The sequence below is a fragment of the Coturnix japonica genome, chromosome 1, assembly GCF_054131305.1.
Source record: "Coturnix japonica strain WE chromosome 1, WE-NBRP24, whole genome shotgun sequence".
NCBI lineage: Eukaryota > Metazoa > Chordata > Aves > Galliformes > Phasianidae > Coturnix > Coturnix japonica.
The window spans coordinates 170,620,013-170,642,459 of NC_140663.1; the positions used below are offsets into that span (position 1 = coordinate 170,620,013).

Genomic DNA, 22,447 nt, shown 5'->3' on the forward strand with positions numbered 1-22,447 from the left:
CTAAACATCAAAAATAACTTCAAAGAAAAGTCAGCTGAGGATACATAGCTGAATTTTTATAACATAGTGCTGCTATGAATACCAACCACTTGTCAGAAGATGCTCATCAGTCACTTAAGTAAAGAGGTAGCTGAATAATGCCAAGAGGTAATGACAATATAAAGACACATAGTTCATCCATGCCATCACAGGCATTTCTTGTGATAACTCCCACCTACGCTATTATTCATTTCTTCACCTCTCTGAAGTTGTTATGCCCCAGTTAAACACACGGCCTCTCACCACTATTTATCTGTAACACTCATGTTGTCTCAAGGTTTATCTTTATTCTTTGTCACTTTGTGAGAGTCTCTGTCAGAGGCTGTGCTAAGGAGTTCCTGGAAGGCTTTCTCCATTCTTTTACCTCTAAGTTCATTCCTTCCTGAGCACATATTCCTCATTCCCTACCAGGGGTCTCCATTCCTGACAATGTGCTATGATCCTTCCCTAACAGCTGCATCGTCCCTCTTCGCTTCTACCTATTAATTCCTCTGGGTGTAAAAAATGTAGGAGGTGACTACATATGAGTTATAACCTCCAACACCCCAGAAAGGCAGTAAGATCACATTCAGAGCAATTGCAAAGAGGCAGTACTTACTTAAAACAGTGACAGCACTGCATGGCATACCTTAGCAATGTGTGGAAACAGCAATTGTACAGATGTTCAAGCAGACTCTGGATAGGCTTTTGGAACAGAGCGGTGATGAGGGTACTATCCAATTAAATACTTGGAAAAGAAGTCTAATGAAGATTCTTAAAGATGTTCTCTGAATGTGATGCAAGCACATTTGAGCTAAAAACACCTAGACACTGGAAGAATTATTCACACTAAACATGTTTCTTTTTCCTTAACTTGCCTGGGTATCTACTAAAAGATGTTTGCAGAAAGAGGATATTAGTTTAGATGTATGCCTAATATGAACCAGTATGGTCATTCTTACACGTTATAGTATACATCTGTTGGGTCCCTGCCTATCCTCATGTACTTTCTCTTCTGTATGAGACACTGAGATCTAAGCCACACTATTCTGTTCAGACTGGAAAACCATTTCTACATTTGAGTTCTCTTTCCACTGGGTTTTTTATCAGATTATCAAGCCCAGTGCTGGGATGAGGGAGTGGGAAGATAGAAGAAGACACTGTTTCTTAAAAGAGATCTTACATAAATATAGCTTCATCATTAAAAATATCACCTCATTCCCTCGATCATCAATTACTGAGATGTAGTTTGACTGTGTTTCACTTGGGTATGAAAGCAGCACATCATAATGAACAAGTTCTGCTGAATCCAATCCAAATTCCTTCCATTGGCCTTGAATTTGTTTGGCAAGAAGAAAATTCTGCTCAGTTCCTGCAAGATGAGGCAACTTGGTAAAGGAGCTAGAATAAAACAAAAAGTCACCAGTGAACACTAACTGCAGGAGAACACAGCAGCCAACTCAGACCAGTGCATTAAAGCATATCTCCAGTCCACGTGCACAGAAAGCCAAGTTCTCATGGTAAAAACGTAGGCTGAATACTGTAATTGCTTATCAGTCTGCATCAGGACAAGCACAATGTGGAGTCAGAACTTTCTGACTTCTTTCTGACAGATCTTTCCTGAGACCTTAAGATAAATCATTTATGAGGAATGCAGACAGATTCACCAGTGGGGTGCTGAGCAGTATGGATTTCCAACAGGTCACCTGTTAATGGCTAACTCATGGATGCCAGGTACAGTTAATCACCATTAACAAATGGCACCAAATACCTCTGATAAGTACCCCTTGAACATGTCAGTTCAGAGAATTTTCCACCCACCCAACAGCTTGTTCTTCAGTATGCGCCTCCTCCTCAGCTTTCACATGAGAATGCTGCAGGAAAAAATGCCCAGAACTTTCTTAATGTCAAAGATATGGCATCCACTGCAGCATCTCCATCAGCCACGTTGCCAGTTAGTCATTTCCTTACAGAATGTGATCACGCTTATTGGGTTGATCATTTAAATAAACAGTGAATAAATGCTTACTGTTCCTACCTTCATGTCCTTGAAACCTTTACCAAGACCTGTTGACTATCATCCCCTTGAGCTTAAATTCTTTAAAGGTTTCAGTGCTTTCAATTCCTAAACTACTGTAGTTTAAATACTCCGAACGACAGCAGGAAAAATATACTGAACAATGCATCTATATTTTTTTCAGTGTTTCACTTCCAGTTTCATGCTTTCTAGAGTTATGACTCAATACTAAGGAAACAGTGCCTGCATTTTCCCAGTGCCACTGTTTGTTTTTGCCATTTGATTTACTAGTCTGAAAAAACTAAGAACATGGGCCAAAATTCTCTCATTCAGAGACTTCTACGCTGTTAACAAACTTTTTGGAAGTGGGTTAATATTTTTTTAAGCGGTTCCTGCCTTACATTTGATTTGAGGAAATAAACAGTATGAAGCATTTGGCCCATCTTCAAAGTAAGCAGACAAACCAGATACCATCCACACCCCGTGGCTAAGAAACTTCAACATAACTACAGGGGTATTTCATGCTGTCATTGGTCTGCGTGTTGCCTAGACTCTCACTGGGACACAACCTTCAGGAACTTTCCTATCTATGGAGAGCAACAAATACAAAACAAATAAGGCCTACAGACTTAGAAAACTTATTGATATTAGAATTAAATCTCTTGCCTTTTGAATAAATGCACAGAAATAAAATGTGCCAATAACCCTTTGATGCTTATAATGCAGGTGCAGACTTACATGCTGAATACCAACATACTATTAACCTGAGATTATACTTGTTGACTTTGTGAGAATTTATCTCTTCCACTGCAGCAGATAAAAACATGCACAGGAATGTTTTCATTTTTAATTTCAAGTGAAATATAAAGCAATGCAAGCGATTATTTCTACATCCTTAGCATTTTTAGATGTTTTCAGAGAGCTGCATTTATGTGTTATGATGAGAAAAAGTATATTTAATAACAATTTGAAACATGCAAGACTTAACCAAGCATGCACACACACTGTGCTCAGGGACCTTTGCCTCCTCAGAAAGACAAGATGGTCTGATGGAGTCTCAGGCACTCAGATAACAAGACATTATCCAGTCTTTCCAGACTGAAGTAGTTATCATTTCATTGAATCAAAGAATCATAGAATCAACATTAAGGTTGGAAAAGAACTCTAAAATCCTTGAGTGCATCCATCGGTCCATCCCCACCATAACCATATCTCTCAATGCCACATCTCCACAGTTCCTGAACACCTCCAGGGATGGTGAATGCAACCCCTCCCTGCACAGCTTGTGCCAATACTTGACTCTATCTGAGGTGATATTTTTCCTAATACCAAACCTGAACCATCCCTCTTCATCATCTCTTGTTCCAAGTTGTAACTATACACATTCCTCAGTGGCATGAAAGCTTTGCAATCTTTTGAATGCATAGATTTTCTATTTGGACTAACTGGGTTAGATGTTTATATTGAAAATTGAAGGACAGATTGGACAGATATCAATCAAATGTAATTAACAGCCATCAGTCTTTACCACATAAAGTAAAATGATCTCTGTTTGAGAGCAAAGAACAAAATTCTTTACTTCTCTGATGCTGGAGATTCGGAGAGTCATGAAGAAAAAAGCAGTTATACTACTTTAGATGAAGACTATAGAAAATCTTCATAGCAAAATCTTATGATGAGCACTGAAAGCAACACAGCTTGAGGGAAGTACCCGTGTGCTGAAAAGGCAGACTCAGAAATGGGAAGGGATGAAGCAGGGAGGGTTGTGGGTCTCTCCCTCCTGTTCTTTCCAGACAGCCTGCACAAACCAGGCATTTTCAATGCATCTTAACTGATCTGATTGCAGGGGCTGTTTCTCAGAGCTGATGTTATCACTTCCTGGCTTTCATGGCTGATGAAATTAATCACAAGGCAAGATGAGCAGGGCTTACCGAAGGAATCGCTTGATGCTTTCAGCTTTCATTTCATCCACAAGTTTCTGTCTCACATTCTGATAGACAGAGTTGGGTTTTCTTTCGCTTGGCTTTGTAAACCATCCTGAAACACATTTTGAAAAGCTGTTTATGAAAACGTCATTATTATTGAAAAGATCCTACTTAGCAAGAGCCCCAGATCTCGCATCTATGAGCCCATGTGGAACTTACAAGCGCTGAGCAGTCACATCAAACTCAAGAGGATGATTGGGGCTTAGAGTGCCCTCTCTTGGTCTCTGCTGACTCAAACAGAGAAGTGAAATAGAAGCAAAAAATAGCTCACTGACTGAATTGCAAAAGCTTTAGGACACAAAAGCCCCCATAGCACAACCACCAGAAATTTGTTGTTCAGGGATCTCCTAAATGAAAGCAATGATTTTTATATTTTATAGCCTTCCTTCATGCTTTAGCCTTTTGCTACTGTTGCAACGCAAGTTTAAAAAGAACAGATGCAGGGATGCAGTGTTAGACATAAAATGAAATGTTGCATGTAACTGCAGAAAAGAATCTGAAGTTGTAGTGGAGTGCATTGAATACGATGGAAAATTCAGCAGCTCTGTTCCTGGCTGTTATACAGAACTAAACTCCTCCTTGGCTACATGCCTTCAACAGAATGGGAGCGTTTCAATAGACCTTCACAAGGAATGACAAAATAAGAATTAAAGGAAAAAAAGACCCAGAGCTCTGTACTCACCTGTGAGAAAGCCCAGCACGAAGCAGCCCAGCAGCACGGGGCAGCCCAGCCATGTGCAGTGGGTGGCCCTGCTCCTGGCCATATAGGCAGCTCTGTGGGAGGGAAGGAAGGCACACAAGTTGCTGCTGTCCTCTTCCTCCTTTCTCTCCTCCTCCTCCTCCCCCCCTCAGCACCAGGGCTGCCCCCAGCTTCTGTGATCCTAAGCTGGTGTCCTGCCTAGGAATCTGTAACCCTGCAATGAGGATAGGAAGATTTTCTGAGCACAGTAAACCGCCCTACAAGGCAGCCTGTGTATCAGAACAAAGGCTGTGCAGCAAACAGTACTTAACTATTACTTTTAGAACTATTTTCTATTAATTATCAGGACTTTCTGCTTTTGAAAGTTCCTGTTTCAAGCTGAACGACAATCAGTGGAAGTGACCATGAGGTGAAAACAGAGGAAGGGAAAATTGCTTTCTCTTTACTGAGGAAACACTGAACTGCGCCTCTTTGTAATCTGTGGTTATGTTGGCAAGCAATAAATACCTAGAGTAGTTCAAGCTACAATTTAGATTAGCCAGTGGGGACACTTCCAGATGTCACTTTCCAAAGCTGCCAAAGGATTTCCTACATCCTCCAGCTTTTTGCATTTTGGACTACAAGGTTCTTAGGATCTCGTTTTGCCAGTCTAATTCCACCAAATCCATCAGTATTTTGTGGGAAAGGACTCAGCCAAGGCTTTTTGTGGAAACTTACCCTGGCTCTGCATCTCTCTGTCTGCCACTGAAGCCAAGGCAGATCTTTCTGGAGCTGTGGGCTTGCCCATGAGATCGCTTCTCAGGATGAAGGCAGGAAAGCTTTTCTGGGAACCCAGACGTGCACGTTGTTCTTACTGTTCGATCCCAAAGGCCCAAAGGAGATAGATCCTGTGAAAGCAATGGCAGTGCTCCAAGTATCAAGCATCCGAGTGCTTCAAGTATCTCAGACTGTACCGAGAGGAAAATAATTAGAAATAGCTGGAAAGGCTGCTTAGTGTCCCAGTCACTGCAGGAAGGGCCTTTGAAAAAGACCAGAGCCAAAAGAAGAGTTGCAAGAATTGGGGATTCTAAAATCAAGAATGAAAAGCAAGTCCAGTTTTCTTATTATTCTTTTTTCTCAACTGCTCATAAACCACCACAAATCCTAAACAGCAAGGCAAGGCCTTTTTGCACCATCTCACTTGACATACACAAACCAGATGGAATTCCACCTACAGAAAATACAGCAAATGAGCATATTGGTGTATCATTAGCATTTATATAGCACCACAGGTGTGGGATTGGCACATAATAGACAGCAAAGTGACAAGGACTTTTGGAGATTAATGCCTAAATTAGACCTCACATGATGATAACATCAGTGGAGGAAAAGGGTAGGAATAGCAACAATGAGACAGTACAAAGTGTATTTATTTCTGTACCTTTCTTTATCTTCACAATATCAGCTATACAGAGACCGAACCAGGCATCTCATGTTTAATACAGCAGTAACCAAGTGGCTTCTACAGTCTAAGTCAAAGTTCTAATACTATTAGTTGTTACCTGTGGCATGTTCTTAGCCTCCTTGGTTTGGCCACAGGCAAAGTACATGATACTTCATTTAAATGCAAACACAGCATAGTACGAATCTATGCCTCCAATAATCTTGGCGTGCCATGGAGGCCAGTTCAAGGAGTGGCATTACAGCCTAACATTTTTTGCTGACTCTCCTGGATCATATCTATTATATATAGAACTGAAATTGCTTGCAAGAGTATACATTAGTTATCTCATCTACACACTAGGTAGGAAGATGAGAAAAACGACATTTAAAGGCTAAATAAACTCCATTCATCTAAGAGAAACAGGAGTTTAGGCTTGATAACAGAATTTATAGCTGCTGCTATCTTCACTTCAGGAAGGGGGAACAGGGCAGAACTGTTTTTCAAGAGAAGGGGATGATACCTCCTGGACCCACTTTCATTTTCCTCACTGCCTAAGCTGGAAGAGGGGGTTCTCTTTAGTATTTTTTGCTGCTCATTTTTTTAATCCCCTTCATCCCCATCATTTTCTGTTTTGTTTTTATTTAATTCCCTTACTTTCTCTTCCTTGCTCACACTACCAATTCTAAAGTATGCATCATAAGAAATGCAGCCTGCGTCCTCCACATTTGCTGCTTTCTGATACATGCCCTGAGTAGCCCACAAGAGACATTACCAAATCACAGAGCCAAAGTTGTACTGGCAGGTCTTAACTATGCTAAAACATCTAAGAATAACTGAAGCCAGAGAAAAATGAGCCTGACACGATGAGAACTGAAGTACAACATGCCTGGAATGGAAAATCACATCTGTGAGGAGGTAGAAGCTGCATAGACCTCACTGAGCATCTCACTTAGCAGTCAAGGAATGCTCAACTGCAATTTCAAGTCAACAGATCCCTTCTGACTCTGCCAGTTTCACAGTCTCCCCAGAGCTCTCTCTCATGGACTCTGCAATCTGTCTGGCTGCTAGATTAAAAGGGCAGCAGATTTTGATGCCTTGAGTTGGAGATTGCTGTCTTGAACTTCAGAAGTCCCTTATCAGATTCCAGATAAAATAAAGTTTACATTACCGGCAGCTAAGTTCAGCTTGCAGACTTTGACCCTTTCTTCTACAAGAGGAATGTACCCAGTGAGGAAGAAAGAGTAAAGAACTGCACATTAAGCATAAACCAAAAGAAACATAACGGTGTCTACAAAAAGTCTCTCAAGAGAGAGAATGAAAAAGAGAAGGCATCGACTGAAACAAAAGGTTCGTTAGGGAATGAAGCACTGGTGCACATTGCACAGACTGGTTATGCAGTCTCTGTCCTTGGAGCTCTACAAGACCAGACAAGGTGAAGTCCTGTGCAACCTGATCTACCCTCAAAGCTGACCCTGCTTTGAACAGCAGTTTGTGCTACAGAGCTCTGATTTATCTTTAGACCTGAATTACCCTACAGTCCTCTGAGTGAATGATACTGCTCTATGTATTGCAGTCCCCCACCCTCAGGACCTGCTGTAAGTCACATGGAAGAATGACACACACTCTAACTGAAGCTGTTAGACTTGGCTACTCTGCTACCACACTATTATTTGTGGTCCAGCTGCAAATTTCAAATAGCTTACATACAAAGAGAAGCACAGGTCCCATCTCAAAGATCTTGACTACCAGGGACTGCTCTGTCCCTGGTATAGGTTCTACATTTCCAATACATTCATCTCAGTTGATTTGCAGTGCACAGAATGGCCATATGAAGTTCTTCGGAAAATCTTGACAGCATTCAATTCAATGACATAAGATAAGATGTACTTTCTTTAAAAAAATATATCTTTTGTTTGTTTGTTTCTCTTATTAATGCCACCTGGGTTCTTCCCTCTGCTTACTGAACACTTTTAAAACTCTTGACTTCTATTTAAGTCAGCTGCTGCTGTCTATAAATCAATGACATAATGAATTTGTCTTCGGTAGCCGTCAAAAACAAATGAGTATTCCTCTGTCTGGCTTCCCATAGTGTGTCTTGGAAGACTTGCTCATAGGACATATCTCCTTGTGCATGTGGCTGGTTAAGGCTGTTTTTTGAACTCTAAGGAATCGCTGAACTGGAAATATTTGTCAGTAAAGTTACCAAGTTCTCAAGAACATATTAACAGACAGGGCTTAGAATGGTTATATATTATTTATTTAACCAGTGTTTTGCCACTAGGCTGATAGGAACTGAATGCTTCATTTGCTGGCACATGCCAGTTGGCTTGACTTCATTCATAAATGTCATGTGACCCGTGCTTCTTACTGTCCTCCTAGTAAATGAGTAATGTGAAATGCCATTTCTCAGTGCAAACAAAATTGTTCTTACAGAACAGAATAAAATTAGGAGAGGAGAGGGGAGGAGAGGAGAGGAGAGGAGAGGAGAGGAGAGGAGAGGAGAGGAGAGGAGAGGAGAGGAGAGGAGAGGAGAGGAGAGGAGAGGAGAGGAGAGGAGAGGAGAGGAGAGGAGAGGAGAGGAGAGGAGAGGAGAGGAGAGGAGAGGAGAGGAGAGTTCAATTGGAAGAGATCTTCAGACACAAAATCCTATAGGTTAGCTTAATTGATGACCTAAACCAACCTCACTAATTTTGCAAGAACTGGACCATAAAACATCACAATTCATTGCTTCATTGACAAAAGGAGCAGTGGAGCAGACAGCAGTGATAAAACAGTGACAGCAATGCCACCAACCCACATGAGTAGATTTGGGAGAACATGTCTTTATGCTCTTATTCCAGTTTTAATCAGTTCCATAAAAATGTGTAAGTAACTGGGTAATAACTGTGGTTGCAAGAGCACTTCCCATTACCTGATAAACTGGATTATTTTGAGAAAGACTAACTGCCAAGTAAAATGATTTAACAATAAAGGGTTTTAAAGAATGTTTAAGAATTACTTAATTGTTATGGAAAATAAAAAAAATCTTCCATGACACTGAAATCCACCAGATGACAGATGAATCTTCTAAGAAATGGTGGATGACTCAGATGAAATAGCAAATCAAATTTCACTGAATTATTTGCCATCAAAGAGCTTATTAATTCCTGCAGTGGCAGACTGTCAGATAAACTGACCTGGTTTTCTGAGTCTTCTCCATCTGATTTCAGTTGTCCCTTCTAGCAGCTTGGTTTAAGAGTAAGCTGCATGCCCAAATCAGAAACACAGGTTCTATGGTGCTTTTAATAATTTAGTAAATTTTCACATAAAGGACATGATGAATTTGGTTTTCTTCTGATTGTCTTCATATTAAGAATGCTGTGGTATGGTCAAGATATAATATAGGTATGTTTGGGGTGAAAGTATAAAACCAGGTCTACATCTTGAAAGACGTGTTTTGTGAGATCATTAACTTTCTCATAAGATATATCACCTAATTTTCACTCCAGTGACTAAAAAGCTTCTTGCTTAAATCTATTTGCAAACAGCTGAAAGACTTAGCGTGTGAAGAAAAGGACATCATGGATGAGTATTCTGGGCTGGCAGTCCAAGATTTGTTATGATCGTAATACATTCCTCACACTATATGTGACAGTTTTCCCATCTTCATATGTAAAAGAATCTTCCATCTTCATGTAAAAGAAAAGTGAAAACACTATCACAGAGTACAAATATGCAACTCAAAGATAAAAAATATAAAGTCAAAAAATTAATGAAGCAAACAGATTTCAGAGCTCTTAAAATAAATCCAGTGGTTAGAGATCCTTAAAATATGAAGCAGAGAAACTACGTTTTTTTTAATGTAGACTCTCACTTCAGAATTTATCTAAAGACTGAGCTTGTGCAATGAAAAACATCATTACCTTGTTAACAGTGCTAAATGCATCCCATTTTGTTGTATAAATTGCAAAGGACAAGACCATTTGGGTTTTGTGGCACTTTTAGTATTTGTCTTAGTGTTTTCATGTTTTGACGTTGATGCATCTGCACACTGTCATAAATAGTCTTCATTGACAATAACGTTGATATTTATGCTACTTCTTTCAGTGTTCCTGCTGCTGCCTGCACAGTGAAGGCTGCAATGGAGATCTGCCTCTTAACTTCTTTCCAGGCTTCATCTTGATCAGCTTTGTTTTCAATGTCAAACATGGCATCATAGATCCCTGGGAACGATTCTCCTGCATACTTGTTATGGCTGCTTGGAGCAAAGATAACATGTCTGTAATTAAAGGAAAAAAATATTCTGTGTTAGGAAAATATTTTTTTTTTCTGAATAGATGTGATGTTTCTATATTCTTTGTCAAATTGACACTGAAGGTGTAAACAAATATCGTCACTGTAGCAACAATGCCTACAGTCTATGAAGAAAGAAAATTAAATGAGCTATTTCATTCCATGCAAATTCTACAACTTAGTAGCTAAGCATTTACCTTTCTCTCATTTCAGAAGGGAAAGATTAAAATAGAAAAGGCAGCATCTTTTCTCACAGATATACACAATCTTTGACAGATACAGGCATGCTTTGAGGTAGGAAAGTTGATGTTGTAACAACAGGGAGTCGTCAGGAGAATTTCAATCATAAGTCATGAGAGATAGGACCATAGATCTTATATTCTCCTTCTACAGTTACTTTTTATTGGCAAGATTACTATTCAGAACGCAGAGTAGAAGGATGAAAAAGCTGAGCTTGATTTGACTATTCTGCCTCTCAAACACAACTTATTTCTTGAACTGGAAGAAAAGATTCACTGCTGCTGAAGGACTGCCCTCTATAACCTATTTGCTAGCATGCCTGATCTGCTACGATAGGTCAAATTTTAGATGTTTCAAGTATACCCTATGTCACTTCCAAAACACAGCTTCCTAAAGATCCTTTATCAGAGAACTTGCGTTGGGACCAGGGCCAAACTTTTTGATCTGATTAGAAGCACATTAAGATCAATGGAAACTGATTTATTGATTTGAATACGCTTACAGCAAGAATCTCACTCTGTCTAGAGTCTCTCAGTGAAGTTTTCCCTAGCACTGTTTCCCTTTTAATCTTATTTGTCTTATTTGATATACTTTTACTATGTTCAATAAAGTCATTACAAATTCATTCAGAGATCCATAAATTACAAATAAATTCTCATATGATACTCCAGCCAGAAAGTGAAAAAATAACCATTTCTTACCTATAGAATGGCCTTCCAGGTAATCCAAGTGGATCGATGAAAGCCCTTTCTAGAAACATGAGTTGATCATTTAACGATCTGACAGCAAGTAGGCTGAAAAGAAAACAACACAAAAATACATCAGCTACAGATTTTTGCTTACTCTTTCCATACCATGATGTATACAGCTCTGGATACATGAAGGACAGTAGATCCAGGATGCTGAACTTGAACCACAGCCCACAGAAGACAGATCACAACAACTAACCTGCACAAGCAAATTACACTGTTCTATACTGTGAGACAGTCTGGTGTATAAATCATAGAATCATAGAATGGCCTGGGTTGAAAAGGAATACAATGATCATCTAGTTTTAACCTCCCTGCTATGTGCAAGCTCATCAACCACCAGACCAAGCTGCCCAGAGCCACATCCAGCTTGGCAGTGAATGCATCCAGGGATGGGGCATCCGTAGTCTACTTGGGCAACCTGTTCCAGAGTGTCACCACCTCCGTGTGGAAAAATTCCTCCTAATCTCTAACCTAAACCTCCCCCGTCTCAGTTTAAAACCATTCTCCCTCGTCCTATCACTGTTTACCCCTGTAAAAAGCCATTGCCCCTCCTGTTTATATGCTCCCTTCAATTATAGGAACACCACAGTGAGGTCTCCCCAGAGGAGAGCTTTAAAAGAACCGTAGGTCTTTTAAAGGTTCTACAGACCAAGGAATACTGTCAAAGAAGACAGACTTTCAGGTATTTTCTTTCGTGTTTTATTTTATTCCCATATCTCCTTTTTCTTAGGATGTTTAGATAGACCATCCCCTTCTTTTGTAGAGAGCTCCATTTTCCAAAAAGCCAGTCAGCACCAAATTACTTCAATAAAATCACATTAGTGTTTATATAAAATCACATCTGAGAAACAGGAACATTAGAATCATCTTTTGAGTCATCCAAGAATTTTGTTTTTCGGATAGCAGACTGCAAATTCCCTGGAGCAGAAACCATCTGTTTCTGTGTGCTTTGAATAGCTCTGAGCATAGTTGTGATGCTTAACAAATAGAAGAACTGTGAAGGAGAATATGCTGACTATATGTCGGTTTGATAGTTCACATACAAAGTAACTTACTTACTGTAAATCTTCAAAAGTACTTACCAAGAAAAAGCAGTAAATTTTGTATCACTCTCAGCCTGCAATAAGTCTATGACTGTCAATGAAATTGCTTCAAATTTACACTTGTATAGATAGAAACTGAATTTAGCTGGCTGAATTCATGTTTAGATTTAGGTTAACCATCAGTAAAATGATTTTGGACTGAACTTTCTCATTTGCTACTGTGCTGCAGAATTATCAAGACGTTATTGAGTCACAAAGATTAACAGTGAAGTGTTTTCTTCTATGTCTGTTTTGAAACTCCAGCTATGTTTACTGACACATTTTAGCAATTCACGAAAACAAATACATTGAAATTCATAAATGTGTAAGCTTGGTAACTGACAGGAGTTACAAAATCAAAATAACTAAGGCAGAACAGATCTGACAGGGTTGGGACGGAAGTCATGATTTGTAAATGGAGCACAAAACAGAAAGTGAATTACATTCTAGCTTAAAAGTCGCTGTGTCTGCTTATGCAAATTAGCCTTTCTTCAAATAACATGATGTAAGCACCACAGAAATATGAAGCCCACAAAAGTGTAATATATATGACATATGTCATAAATCTAATCTTTTACATACAAAATAACTGTACATTTATTTCTCTAGAAAGTTGCCACCATTAAAAATATGGCTTTTGTTCTTAATATTTCCTAAAGGCAAGCCTCTGGCTAAGCTTGACTCTTCCCATTAAATGTAACATAATTCTACATATATATAAAAGGAAGTATAGTTTCATGTTCTTAGAATGGCCTACAAAAAAAATTAAAAATCATGCCCTGTATAAATAATGGCATTGGTGCTACACAGAATTTTTGGAAAGCTTATCAAAAATCTTTCCATAACTATGATCATGGTACAGTTATTTTTTTTTCATTAAGTAGGACTGGTATCTTGAAAACTATAGTGGCTGGCAAACGCAGGCTACAAGGTAACATTTGCTCTTTAATGATAATCCAGTAACAAAATCCTACAGTGTTTGCACTTGGAAGTGACCCTCCTGTGCTGGCTCTGCTCATGCTATGCACCAGTCTAGTCACAACCATGTGCCATCCAAGTGCTGCTCCTGAGCACAACAGACAATCATTACCTTTGACACTTTTCAAAGTCAAAATGGCTAGATTTCCAGGCTCTCCAGTGTCTCTGATGACTGCTAGTTCAACACTTCCATATTCTGTTTCTTAGAATAATCAGATCCTTAAAGACAAGAGCCCATAAGGACTTCAAATGAACACCAGCCATTTGTCATCATGGTTATTCAGGGGACTAAATGCAAGTAACGACAATGCCCTCTGAGCCCAGAGGACTATGAAGACTTGGCTGGAAGAAAAAAGAGTTAAACTTACTTGTTGATATCTATTTGTCGCAGTCTGTCATGAAAGCTATCAGCAGCTTCTGTAAAATTCTTCACAGCTGAAAAGAGAGCATCTGGAGGGAGCAGAAATGAAGGAATTGGAAGGCTTATAAATTAAAATAAGGCATCACTACTATTAACAGAGAAATTAAAAGACTGTACCTACCAAAGGATACATTGTATGTTGCCAGTTCTTCCTCATGATTCCTTGACATATTATAGATGATATGAGCATAGTCGTTCAGAGCTGATGCATAATCTCTACAGTCAAAAGGAAGTAGAACAGAGTTGGCCAGTTCAAACACCAGCCCTCCCCGTACCTGAGCTACTGTCAGATGATTCTTGAAGGAAGGATCATAAAATCTTTCCACAATTTCGTAGGTTTCATACACACTGTGGTAAACTGGGTAGCTGCTATATTTTTCTACATTCTGAAACAAACAAAATCAAACAAATTCATTATTCAAATCAGCAACAGATATTTTATGTTTGTTTGAAAACCTTGGCTGCAGGATTTAAGGCACAGTAAAGTTAAGTATTCAGGTCACACTACTTCTCTGTAGCCTCTATGGACAGTCACGTGGGAAGAACTGCTCAGTGTTGAAGCTCTTAGACATCAGCTTATGTTGAAATAGTTACCTGGAAATGCTCTCTCCACTGACCTGGTACTGGGCCTAAAGAAGGTTGCCAAGAACAGACACAACTTCTAGTTGTCTACAATAATGTGAAGTTGCCCTTCTCTTTGGATCTCAGTAGTTATTTTTGTTTCCATCTTTGGCTATGCTTTTTCACAGGGAAAGACTGAATTTAATAGACTGCTTCTCAAACACTTCTTAGTTGTTTTCATACCATGAATCAAAGTCGACCCTATATTCTTCACAAAACATGAATAATTTCTGAATTAATTGCTTCATAAGCCATCAAAATTCATTTAAAAGACATCATAAACCATGGAACCCTTTCTGAACCCTAAATAATTTTAAGTGCATCCACTTACTCTGAATAAAATTCCTCTTCTCTTGTCTGATTGACACCAAGTTGACAATTCCTGTTATTTAAATATTTGTAGTGTAGTAGCATATAGAGTTCTAGTTAGGAACTGAGACTCCACTCTGACACACTAAACTGAACTATTCCAAAAAGCTGCCACTGTGAATGGCTCATTTACAGTTATTATTCAGGCAATTGCAAGGAAGATATAATTACTAAGATGCAGACTTACCCAGTTTTTACTGTAACGTGCTCTGCCTGAAGCAATGCCAAGACGTTGAAAAAAGACCTCAAAGTCATTGCCAGAACCCAGTTTATTTATTCTTTTAACAAGAAAGAAGGAAAAAAAGTCATTGCCTTGAGTGACAATACTTAAAATACATTTTCTAGCTTGTTTCCAAGTACTAAGATGATAGTTATTTATTCTCCAGTTACAGTCACTACATAATCTTTCCCTAGCACGTTCTTTCTTTCAGTACACCACAAATTCCCTGGAAGCCCTACATTGTATTCACCTCCTACCAATAACTGTATTCTCAAGAGGACAGAGCCAGTGCAGAGAAAACACTAAAGGGGAAAATTTAACTCACTGCCTTTATAATTGAGAAGACCCAAATACCTTCTTTCTGTTAAACTTTCACTATTTCCAGTCTCTCAACTGAGAGGAAACACAACAGTACCAGCATGGCGTCACATAAGAGAATCAGTTTCTTAGATTAAGTAAATCTGTAAAGGACAGTGTTGCAAAAACCTGCTTGGTGTGCTCTGTAGCCTCAGAAATTCAGAGGCCTGCCAAGAAACTGGAAGCAACTGCAAGGGAATGCTATTGTGTTACCATCTAGTGCTCCTGCCACTGGCTTTCACATCCTACCTTGTTATGTCTGCATCTTTATAAACTACACCAACACTACTTTTAACTCACAAAGCCTCCTTTAGATGCTACAAGTCCAAGTTCATATAAGTGTTGTACAATACATCAGCTGCAATCAAACTCTGAAATCTATATCTGTTGAAAAACACACTGTTTCATTCAAGTGCTCAGTTTTTCAAGAGGGTATTTCTTTAAAACTCACATCTACAAGCTGCAGTAAGTTCTGGCATTATCTTCATTTTCTTTTGTCACTTACCTTGGGACCTCCTTATATTCTGTTGATGGATTTTTTTTATACCAGCTCTCATAAAGAGATTTTCCTTCAAACCCTTCATCGGGACTTGGTATCTAGAAAATATATATTGCAAAAAAAAGACAAAAGGTACAGTTTTAAATATCACTTGTCGGTGAAACTAAAACTGGGCATTACTTAATGCCTATGGCTTAGGATAATGAACAAAAGTCTTAATCCCTCAGCCTTTCTACATTTCCAATTCAAATTTTTAAATGCACATTTTTCAAAGGAATAATTTATTTGCTAAAAGTAAGTAACTTTAGATGAAAGAAAACACAAGGAAAGCCGAACATTTCATGCCAAAATTTACTTTCTGATACTTTTAATGAGATGCTCAGTCATTTAATTTAAATACTAAACACACGAAATACTGGGGAAAAAAAAAAAGAAGCTTCTTGCTTCGGTCTGGCATGAAATTTCAAACAATTCTGTCTTGGTTTAATTTAAAATTGTTCTTTTCCTTGTTTTAGTTCAAAGCAAAGATTTCCATGGAAGCAGTAGCGACCTTAGAAGGACAAAGTGTGCAGCACTGAGTGCTTCCATTATTATTACTGCTACAGAAGTACAGAAGTATTATCTAGTTCATTCCTATCTCTATTTTCAGACTACTTCCCAGATTACTTAGCACAATAACACTGTATATTTTTCATCTTTCTTTTCACTGATGGGCAGCTGAGGTTTCATTTCTTTTACTGTATTAAATTTTTTTGCTATTTATTTTTGTTTTACTATATTTCTAAGGATGACTCAACAACAGCAGTCAAAATAAAACATGCTTGGCTATACAGACATGGAGCTAACTGCTTAAAGAAGCATGTTAACATTTTCTGCCACAGATTAATTTTGGATGGGGTTACAGAACCTCCTTCCTGATTAGTGATTTCTTCAGACACCAGCTACCAACAGGGCGTAGTAACATGCATTAATCAGCCTTTGTTGCTGCTTTCCAGCTCAAGGAAGGGTTATGCAACCATGTTTACTGGTATTTAGGTCAACAGTTTAATGATGGCTCTGGTGTCCAAAGTGAGGCTCTAATGACCTGATTTTCTGCAGTTCTGAACACCCACATTTAGCACGTTACCATGGGAACTGCAGGTGATTGGCTCTTCCACAGTTCCAGACAGAAATATCTTTAACTGGGCATCTAATTTTAACAGAGTTAAATTGTATTTGTTGTCTTTAATTGCCAGAAAATGTCTACATTGAGTTACTATAGTTAATTTACCTTGGCAGGAAAGAAAGTAACATGACATCATATTTTATGCATCAAGTCCCATCCAGTAAATGAACAGTGAATGTTGCAGCTAAAAATTTAAAGCTATATTACCTCTTTGGTTACACTGTACACCAGTCGGTACATCAGTGGTGTGCAATCCACCCTTAGTGTATAGTTTCCTGAAAAACAAAACAAAAATATTCATATGAAGAAGGAAGTTCTACTCAACTGAGGCCTCATGCCATTATTAGTTAAAAAGGAAGACATTAAAAGACTACACACTTTACAAGGAACAAACTGATTCTTCCTATAGAGGGGTTCTTCTCCTGTGACCTAGTTAGGATGAATTATAGACCAACTTCTGAAGCAACTACAAGAGCTTTTCTTATGCCCCTATGCTGATTACAAACATTATGAGAGGGGATGTAGACCCTACTGAGTTGCTACAGAATTGCTAACAGTGGCACAACACTTGTTGTTCACCTTGACTCCCCAAATAATGTAGCTGCTATAAGGCACTTCTTCCCTAAAGCAACAAGAATAGAATATCTGAAGGATGCTTTACAATTCTGGGTCACTGTTTCCTTCCACATCTACTATTAGATTAACTCGACAACATTATCATGTTCAGGCTTTCACAGATTTCTAAGTCAAACTGCCTCCCAGTCATCCGTACATATCGTCTCTATTCCTATAAAATGCAAGCCAAAACAATATACCTTCAATGGAGGAATCTGCATTGATATAAGCCACTCCTCGTGATTGCAATAGTTTGGCATTTTCCTGAGAATGAAAAGAGAAAGAAAACGCTAATAAACTTTTTTCCTCAGAACACTTTTTCTGATCATAGAAGTAACAGCTGTTTCAGGTAAAGTCATATAGTCTACTGCACTGAGTACAGTGCAGTACAAGGTAGGGCATCCCCTACGTTGGGGATTCTGTAAGAATAACTGTGTGTATGTAAGACACAGGGAGAGCAATAGAGAGAAGAAGTGCTGCTTTCTTATACAGATTTCTTGAAGATTTGCAATTGTGAAGACTGGTCTTGTAGCAACATCAGTTTACCTCAGCCCACTCCGTTGATCCTAACAAGCCAAATTCCTCTGCATCCCAGCTTGCAAATATCACTGTTCTCCGTGGCCTCCATCCTGCAATAAAAGACCATAGAAGTGAATTACCAAAATAAAAACTGCTCATGTCATTTTTGAGGTGTTCATCTTTTATCCCGATTTGTGGAAAAAGATGACCATTAAATTTAACTTTAAATTTAACTTATCTAATCTAACAGTGCTTTATTAATTCTTAGCAATCTCATCTCCACTTTAATATTGTGCCAAAAATGCACACTTTTTCTCAGCTCAACAGAATTTTCTAAAATTGAGAACTGAACAAGAAAAAAGAACGTTTGTGCATAAATTCCTGAAAGAAAGCTTTCCTTTCTGCTCATTTCAACTCAGTGCACACTGTAAATTGATTGTACTTCAACAAAAAGTTGTATTTGAAAAGTTGTCATATCTACACTCAATTTCTTTGACCTCTTTTACAAATATTAGATTTCTATGCTAGATCACCTTCAAAACAAAGATATTTCATTTGAAGTTCTACAGTTAATTCAAACCCAGACTGAATGCAGCAAGCTCTATTGCCTCACCTCTGCATCTTTGCACAAAGTTGTAGGATACTGGAATCTTTCAGTTCTTTTCCCCCTTACAACTTTCCTTTTAAATTATAAACTAGCATTGAAAAGAGAGTATCACCTGACATTCAATAACTGCAAGGGAGTGAGGAGAAAATGGAATGCTAATAGGCATATAATGCAGTAGCAATGCAAAGAAAGCTCCTATAGCACACCACTTGAGTTATACCAGACCTTCTTTGCATGAGATATCAAGGAGGGTGATAGTATTTGCTCTGACAACAACAGAAATTTGGTACATTTAGTATTCTTCTCCTGTTATAATATAACTAGGTATTTTTAAAACCACTACCTCCTACTATGTTTGCACAGCTCACTCTTTGCATTACACAGACTTTATTCATATTTGGGTCTGTCTCCAGACCAGTCAAGTGACCAGAAGACTTTCAGTGCTTCCCTGCTGAAGTATTGATCACTTCACCACGGCATCATTCAGACACTCAGTATGATCAACATCAAATAAACAGCAATCAACTTTATCTGAATGACATATTTATTTTAGTATCCTTCTCATAACTTATGGTTTGATTTTTGCTTTTCTTCAGGTATATTTTCTCTTGAATACATGTAATACAGAGATATTGACATTGTAAATGTGATTAATTAAGAGCTGCTTCTTTGAAAGATCAGAGATATAAACCTAAATTTAAACACATGCTTAAATCTCAGAGACATCAACAGACACTGCTGAAAGGAGTGTTTTTGGTGTGCTTTATTCCTTCATGACAATTACCTTCTTTTTTCAGTTTTCCAAAGCTCCTCACAATCTCATGAACCACAGCTGCTCCACTCTGAGGATCAATGCCACCAAATACCCACGAGTCCCGGTGGCCTCCCAGGATGACATATCTATCTAGAAAAATATGGAAGTTTACTTGGAAAAAACCTTTTACTGCCATAGTGTTGTTAATTACACACAGAATTATAGAATTGTAGTGGTTGGAAGACAACTTTAGAGATCATAGATCCCCTGCTAAAGCAGGTACCCTACATAACAGGTGGCACAGGAAGGTGTCCAGATAGGTCTTGAGTATCTCCAAACCAGGAGACTTCACAGCTTTTCTGGATAGCCTACTCCAGTGCTCATCACTGTCACAGTGAATTCTTCCTTGTGTTTATGTGGAAATTCCTTCAGGTTGGTGGATGACCTGCTGGAGAAGAGCTCTGCAGAGAGGGACCTGGGTGTCCTGGTGGACGACAGATTAGCCATGAGCCAGCAGTGTGCCCTCATGGCCAAGAAGGCCAATGGCATTCTGGGGTGCATTAAAAAGAGCGTGTCCAGCAGGTCAAAGGAGGTGATCCTCCCCTTCTACTCTGCCCTGATAAGGCCTCAACTGGAATATTGTGTCCAGTTCTGGGCTTCCCAGTACAAAGAAGACAGGGATCTCTTGGAAAGAGTCCAGCGGAGGGCCACTAAGATGGTGAAGGGCCCAAAGCATCTCTCCTATGAAGAAAGGCTGAGTGAACTGGATCTGTTTAGCCTTGAGAAAAGGACTGAGAGGGGACCTGATCCAGATCTATAAATACCTGAGGTGTGGGGGGCAAAGTGGTGAGGCCAGAATCTTTTCAGCAGTGTGTGGAGACAGGACAAGGGGAAACGGCCAGAAACTGGAGCATAGGAAGTTCCGCATGAATGTGCACCATAACCTCATTATGGTGAGGGTGGCAGAGCACTGGAACAGGCTGCCCAGGGGAGTTGTGGAGTCTCCTTCTCTGCAGGTATTCAAGACCCGACTGGATGCCTACCTGTGTGACCTGGTGTAGGGAACCTGCTTTAGGAGGGGGGTTGAACTCGATGATCTTTGGAGGTCACTTCCAACCCCTATGATTCTGTGATTCCTGTGTTTCAGTTTCTTGCCCATTGCCCCCACTTCTATTGCTGCATGCCACAAAGAACAGCCTGTCCCCATCAACTTCATTCCAACACCTTAGATATTTATCAACAGTGACGAGATTCACTCTCAGCCTTCTCTTCCCTAGACTGAAGAGTTATAGGTCTTTCAGCCTTTCCTCATGTGGGAGATGTTCCAGACTCCTAGTCATCTCTGTGTCCCTCCCATTGGACCTTTTCTAGAAGATCCCTGCTCTCTTTGAACTGGATACAGTATGATTGGAACTTATTTCTAGTTTTTTATGTAGATATCAGATAACAAAGCTTACTAGTTTGTATCACACACAATGTAAAGCTAAAATATATTTTTAATATCTAGACATCTTTCTACATTTTCAGCCAGCACTAAAAAGCTTGTCAAATAATTCAATCTCACAGGACATAAGATCTAAATTTCTTAACATTACTTCCACTACTAGAAATACTGTTGTTTGCCTCTGAAAATAGATGTATCTTTTCACATTTTACAATAGTCTGCTTATTTTTGTACATCACGCTGACTTCCAGTACTGAAGTATGTATTTCCATGAGTATGTATGTAGTCAGTCATAAAAAGGTATTCAATGTGATGTAAATTCAATTAATATGACCAAAGTCAGACTAGATAGCTGTGATACTATAATATGGTTAGCAGTTGTGTTTCAGAGTACGGGGAAGGGCTGCAGCTACTGATTAAATGAATGTATAATTCTAGGGATGTCTCAATTTATGCTTTTTTATAGTGTAAATATAACATTGGCTGGAGGACACTAGGAGACAGGCAATAAGGCAACAGTGGTGGATACGATGGAATGGAAAATCTTCCACTTGGTTCTGAACTCTTTTCAATTGGCAATATCATTCCCTCATTAATAGGCAAAAATATCCACTTCAGAGTATCCCTTCAGTTGCAAAACTACTTTTTTGAAGACAAATATTTCTGTCTAGTGTATGACTCCCCCTTTGGAACTCAGCATTTATACCCTTAACCGTATGAAATCTGTTGCAGTAAGTATTTCAACACCAAGTATCAGATAAAGCAATATTTCAGAGAAAACTATCATCTTCCTCATTTCCCCTTTCTAGCTAGTCCACTGAAGACAAATGACTTTACCTGGTTCCACGGAGCCTCTGATGGTACCAAGCACATTGTAAATTCTTGTTACTTTGTTGTTGCTATGAATGTGCATTTTTACCTTTCTGGTGCATTGGGAAGAAAATCCAAGGAAAAAAAATAATTATCCAGATTACATAATAAGGCATCAACACCTTTAAAAAGCATTCAGAATAAACTGTAATGAATTCAGCACAGTTCGTGTGTTTGTACTGATGTGGCAGCTCAGACATCAGAAAATCAGATGAACTGAGTCGTGTTATACATGGCAATAGATAAGATCAAAAGCTAGACCAAGAAGAATTTCAAATACATGGCTACTGCTCTCAAAAAATCAGCTGTCTAATCAAATAGCTTGCCAAAAGCTAGATGGCTGTCAAATGAAATTGGTTCAAGATTAGCTTGAAACTAAAGCAATCCAGTCATATGTGCCCAATTAGATGTGAATCTATTGAAGCTTTGCACAGAAAGCATGTTCAGCCCATGAAATGGTCAAAATCAAAGGAACAATGCACATAACCTCAATATACCTTCAGTAAATTTTATTACTCT

At 38.9% G+C, this 22,447-nt stretch overlaps 2 protein-coding genes across 15 annotated transcripts in view; both read right to left on the reverse strand.

Annotated features, from left to right (window-relative positions):
- LOC107308460 (N-acetylated-alpha-linked acidic dipeptidase 2-like) overlaps positions 1 to 10,176 on the reverse strand; it is a 33,873-nt gene extending 23,697 nt beyond the window's left edge. For 11 of the 13 annotated variants that reach the window (XR_014931892.1, XR_014931887.1, XR_014931885.1 and 8 more), the window contains exons 1-5: positions 10,046 to 10,176; positions 5,438 to 5,607; positions 4,703 to 4,794; positions 3,967 to 4,072; positions 1,233 to 1,419 (exon numbers count right to left, since the gene is read on the reverse strand). Coding sequence is in view for 6 of the 13 variants with exons in the window: in XM_015852363.3 (XP_015707849.2) it covers positions 1,233 to 1,419; positions 3,967 to 4,072; positions 4,703 to 4,794; positions 5,438 to 5,607; positions 10,046 to 10,105 (615 nt within the window). In the remaining 7 variants the exon portion in view is untranslated. Of the gene's footprint in view, positions 1 to 1,232; positions 1,420 to 3,966; positions 4,073 to 4,702; positions 4,999 to 5,437; positions 5,608 to 10,045 lie in introns of those variants that run through there. The other 2 variants (XM_085509239.1, XM_085509266.1) reach the window with 2 other exon arrangements.
- LOC107308462 (putative N-acetylated-alpha-linked acidic dipeptidase) overlaps positions 8,379 to 22,447 on the reverse strand; it is a 28,239-nt gene continuing 14,170 nt past the window's right edge. The window contains exons 9-19 of one of the 2 annotated variants that reach the window (XM_015852369.3): positions 21,896 to 21,981; positions 19,645 to 19,764; positions 18,281 to 18,363; positions 17,935 to 17,998; positions 17,327 to 17,394; positions 15,961 to 16,052; positions 15,066 to 15,156; positions 14,010 to 14,274; positions 13,836 to 13,917; positions 11,357 to 11,449; positions 8,379 to 10,401 (exon numbers count right to left, since the gene is read on the reverse strand). In XM_015852369.3, coding sequence (XP_015707855.2) covers positions 10,212 to 10,401; positions 11,357 to 11,449; positions 13,836 to 13,917; positions 14,010 to 14,274; positions 15,066 to 15,156; positions 15,961 to 16,052; positions 17,327 to 17,394; positions 17,935 to 17,998; positions 18,281 to 18,363; positions 19,645 to 19,764; positions 21,896 to 21,981 — 1,234 coding nt within the window. In that variant the 3' untranslated portion in view covers positions 8,379 to 10,211. Of the gene's footprint in view, positions 10,402 to 11,356; positions 11,450 to 13,835; positions 13,918 to 14,009; positions 14,275 to 15,065; positions 15,157 to 15,960; positions 16,053 to 17,326; positions 17,395 to 17,934; positions 17,999 to 18,280; positions 18,364 to 19,644; positions 19,765 to 21,895; positions 21,982 to 22,447 lie in introns of those variants that run through there. The other variant, XR_014931898.1, reaches the window with a different exon arrangement.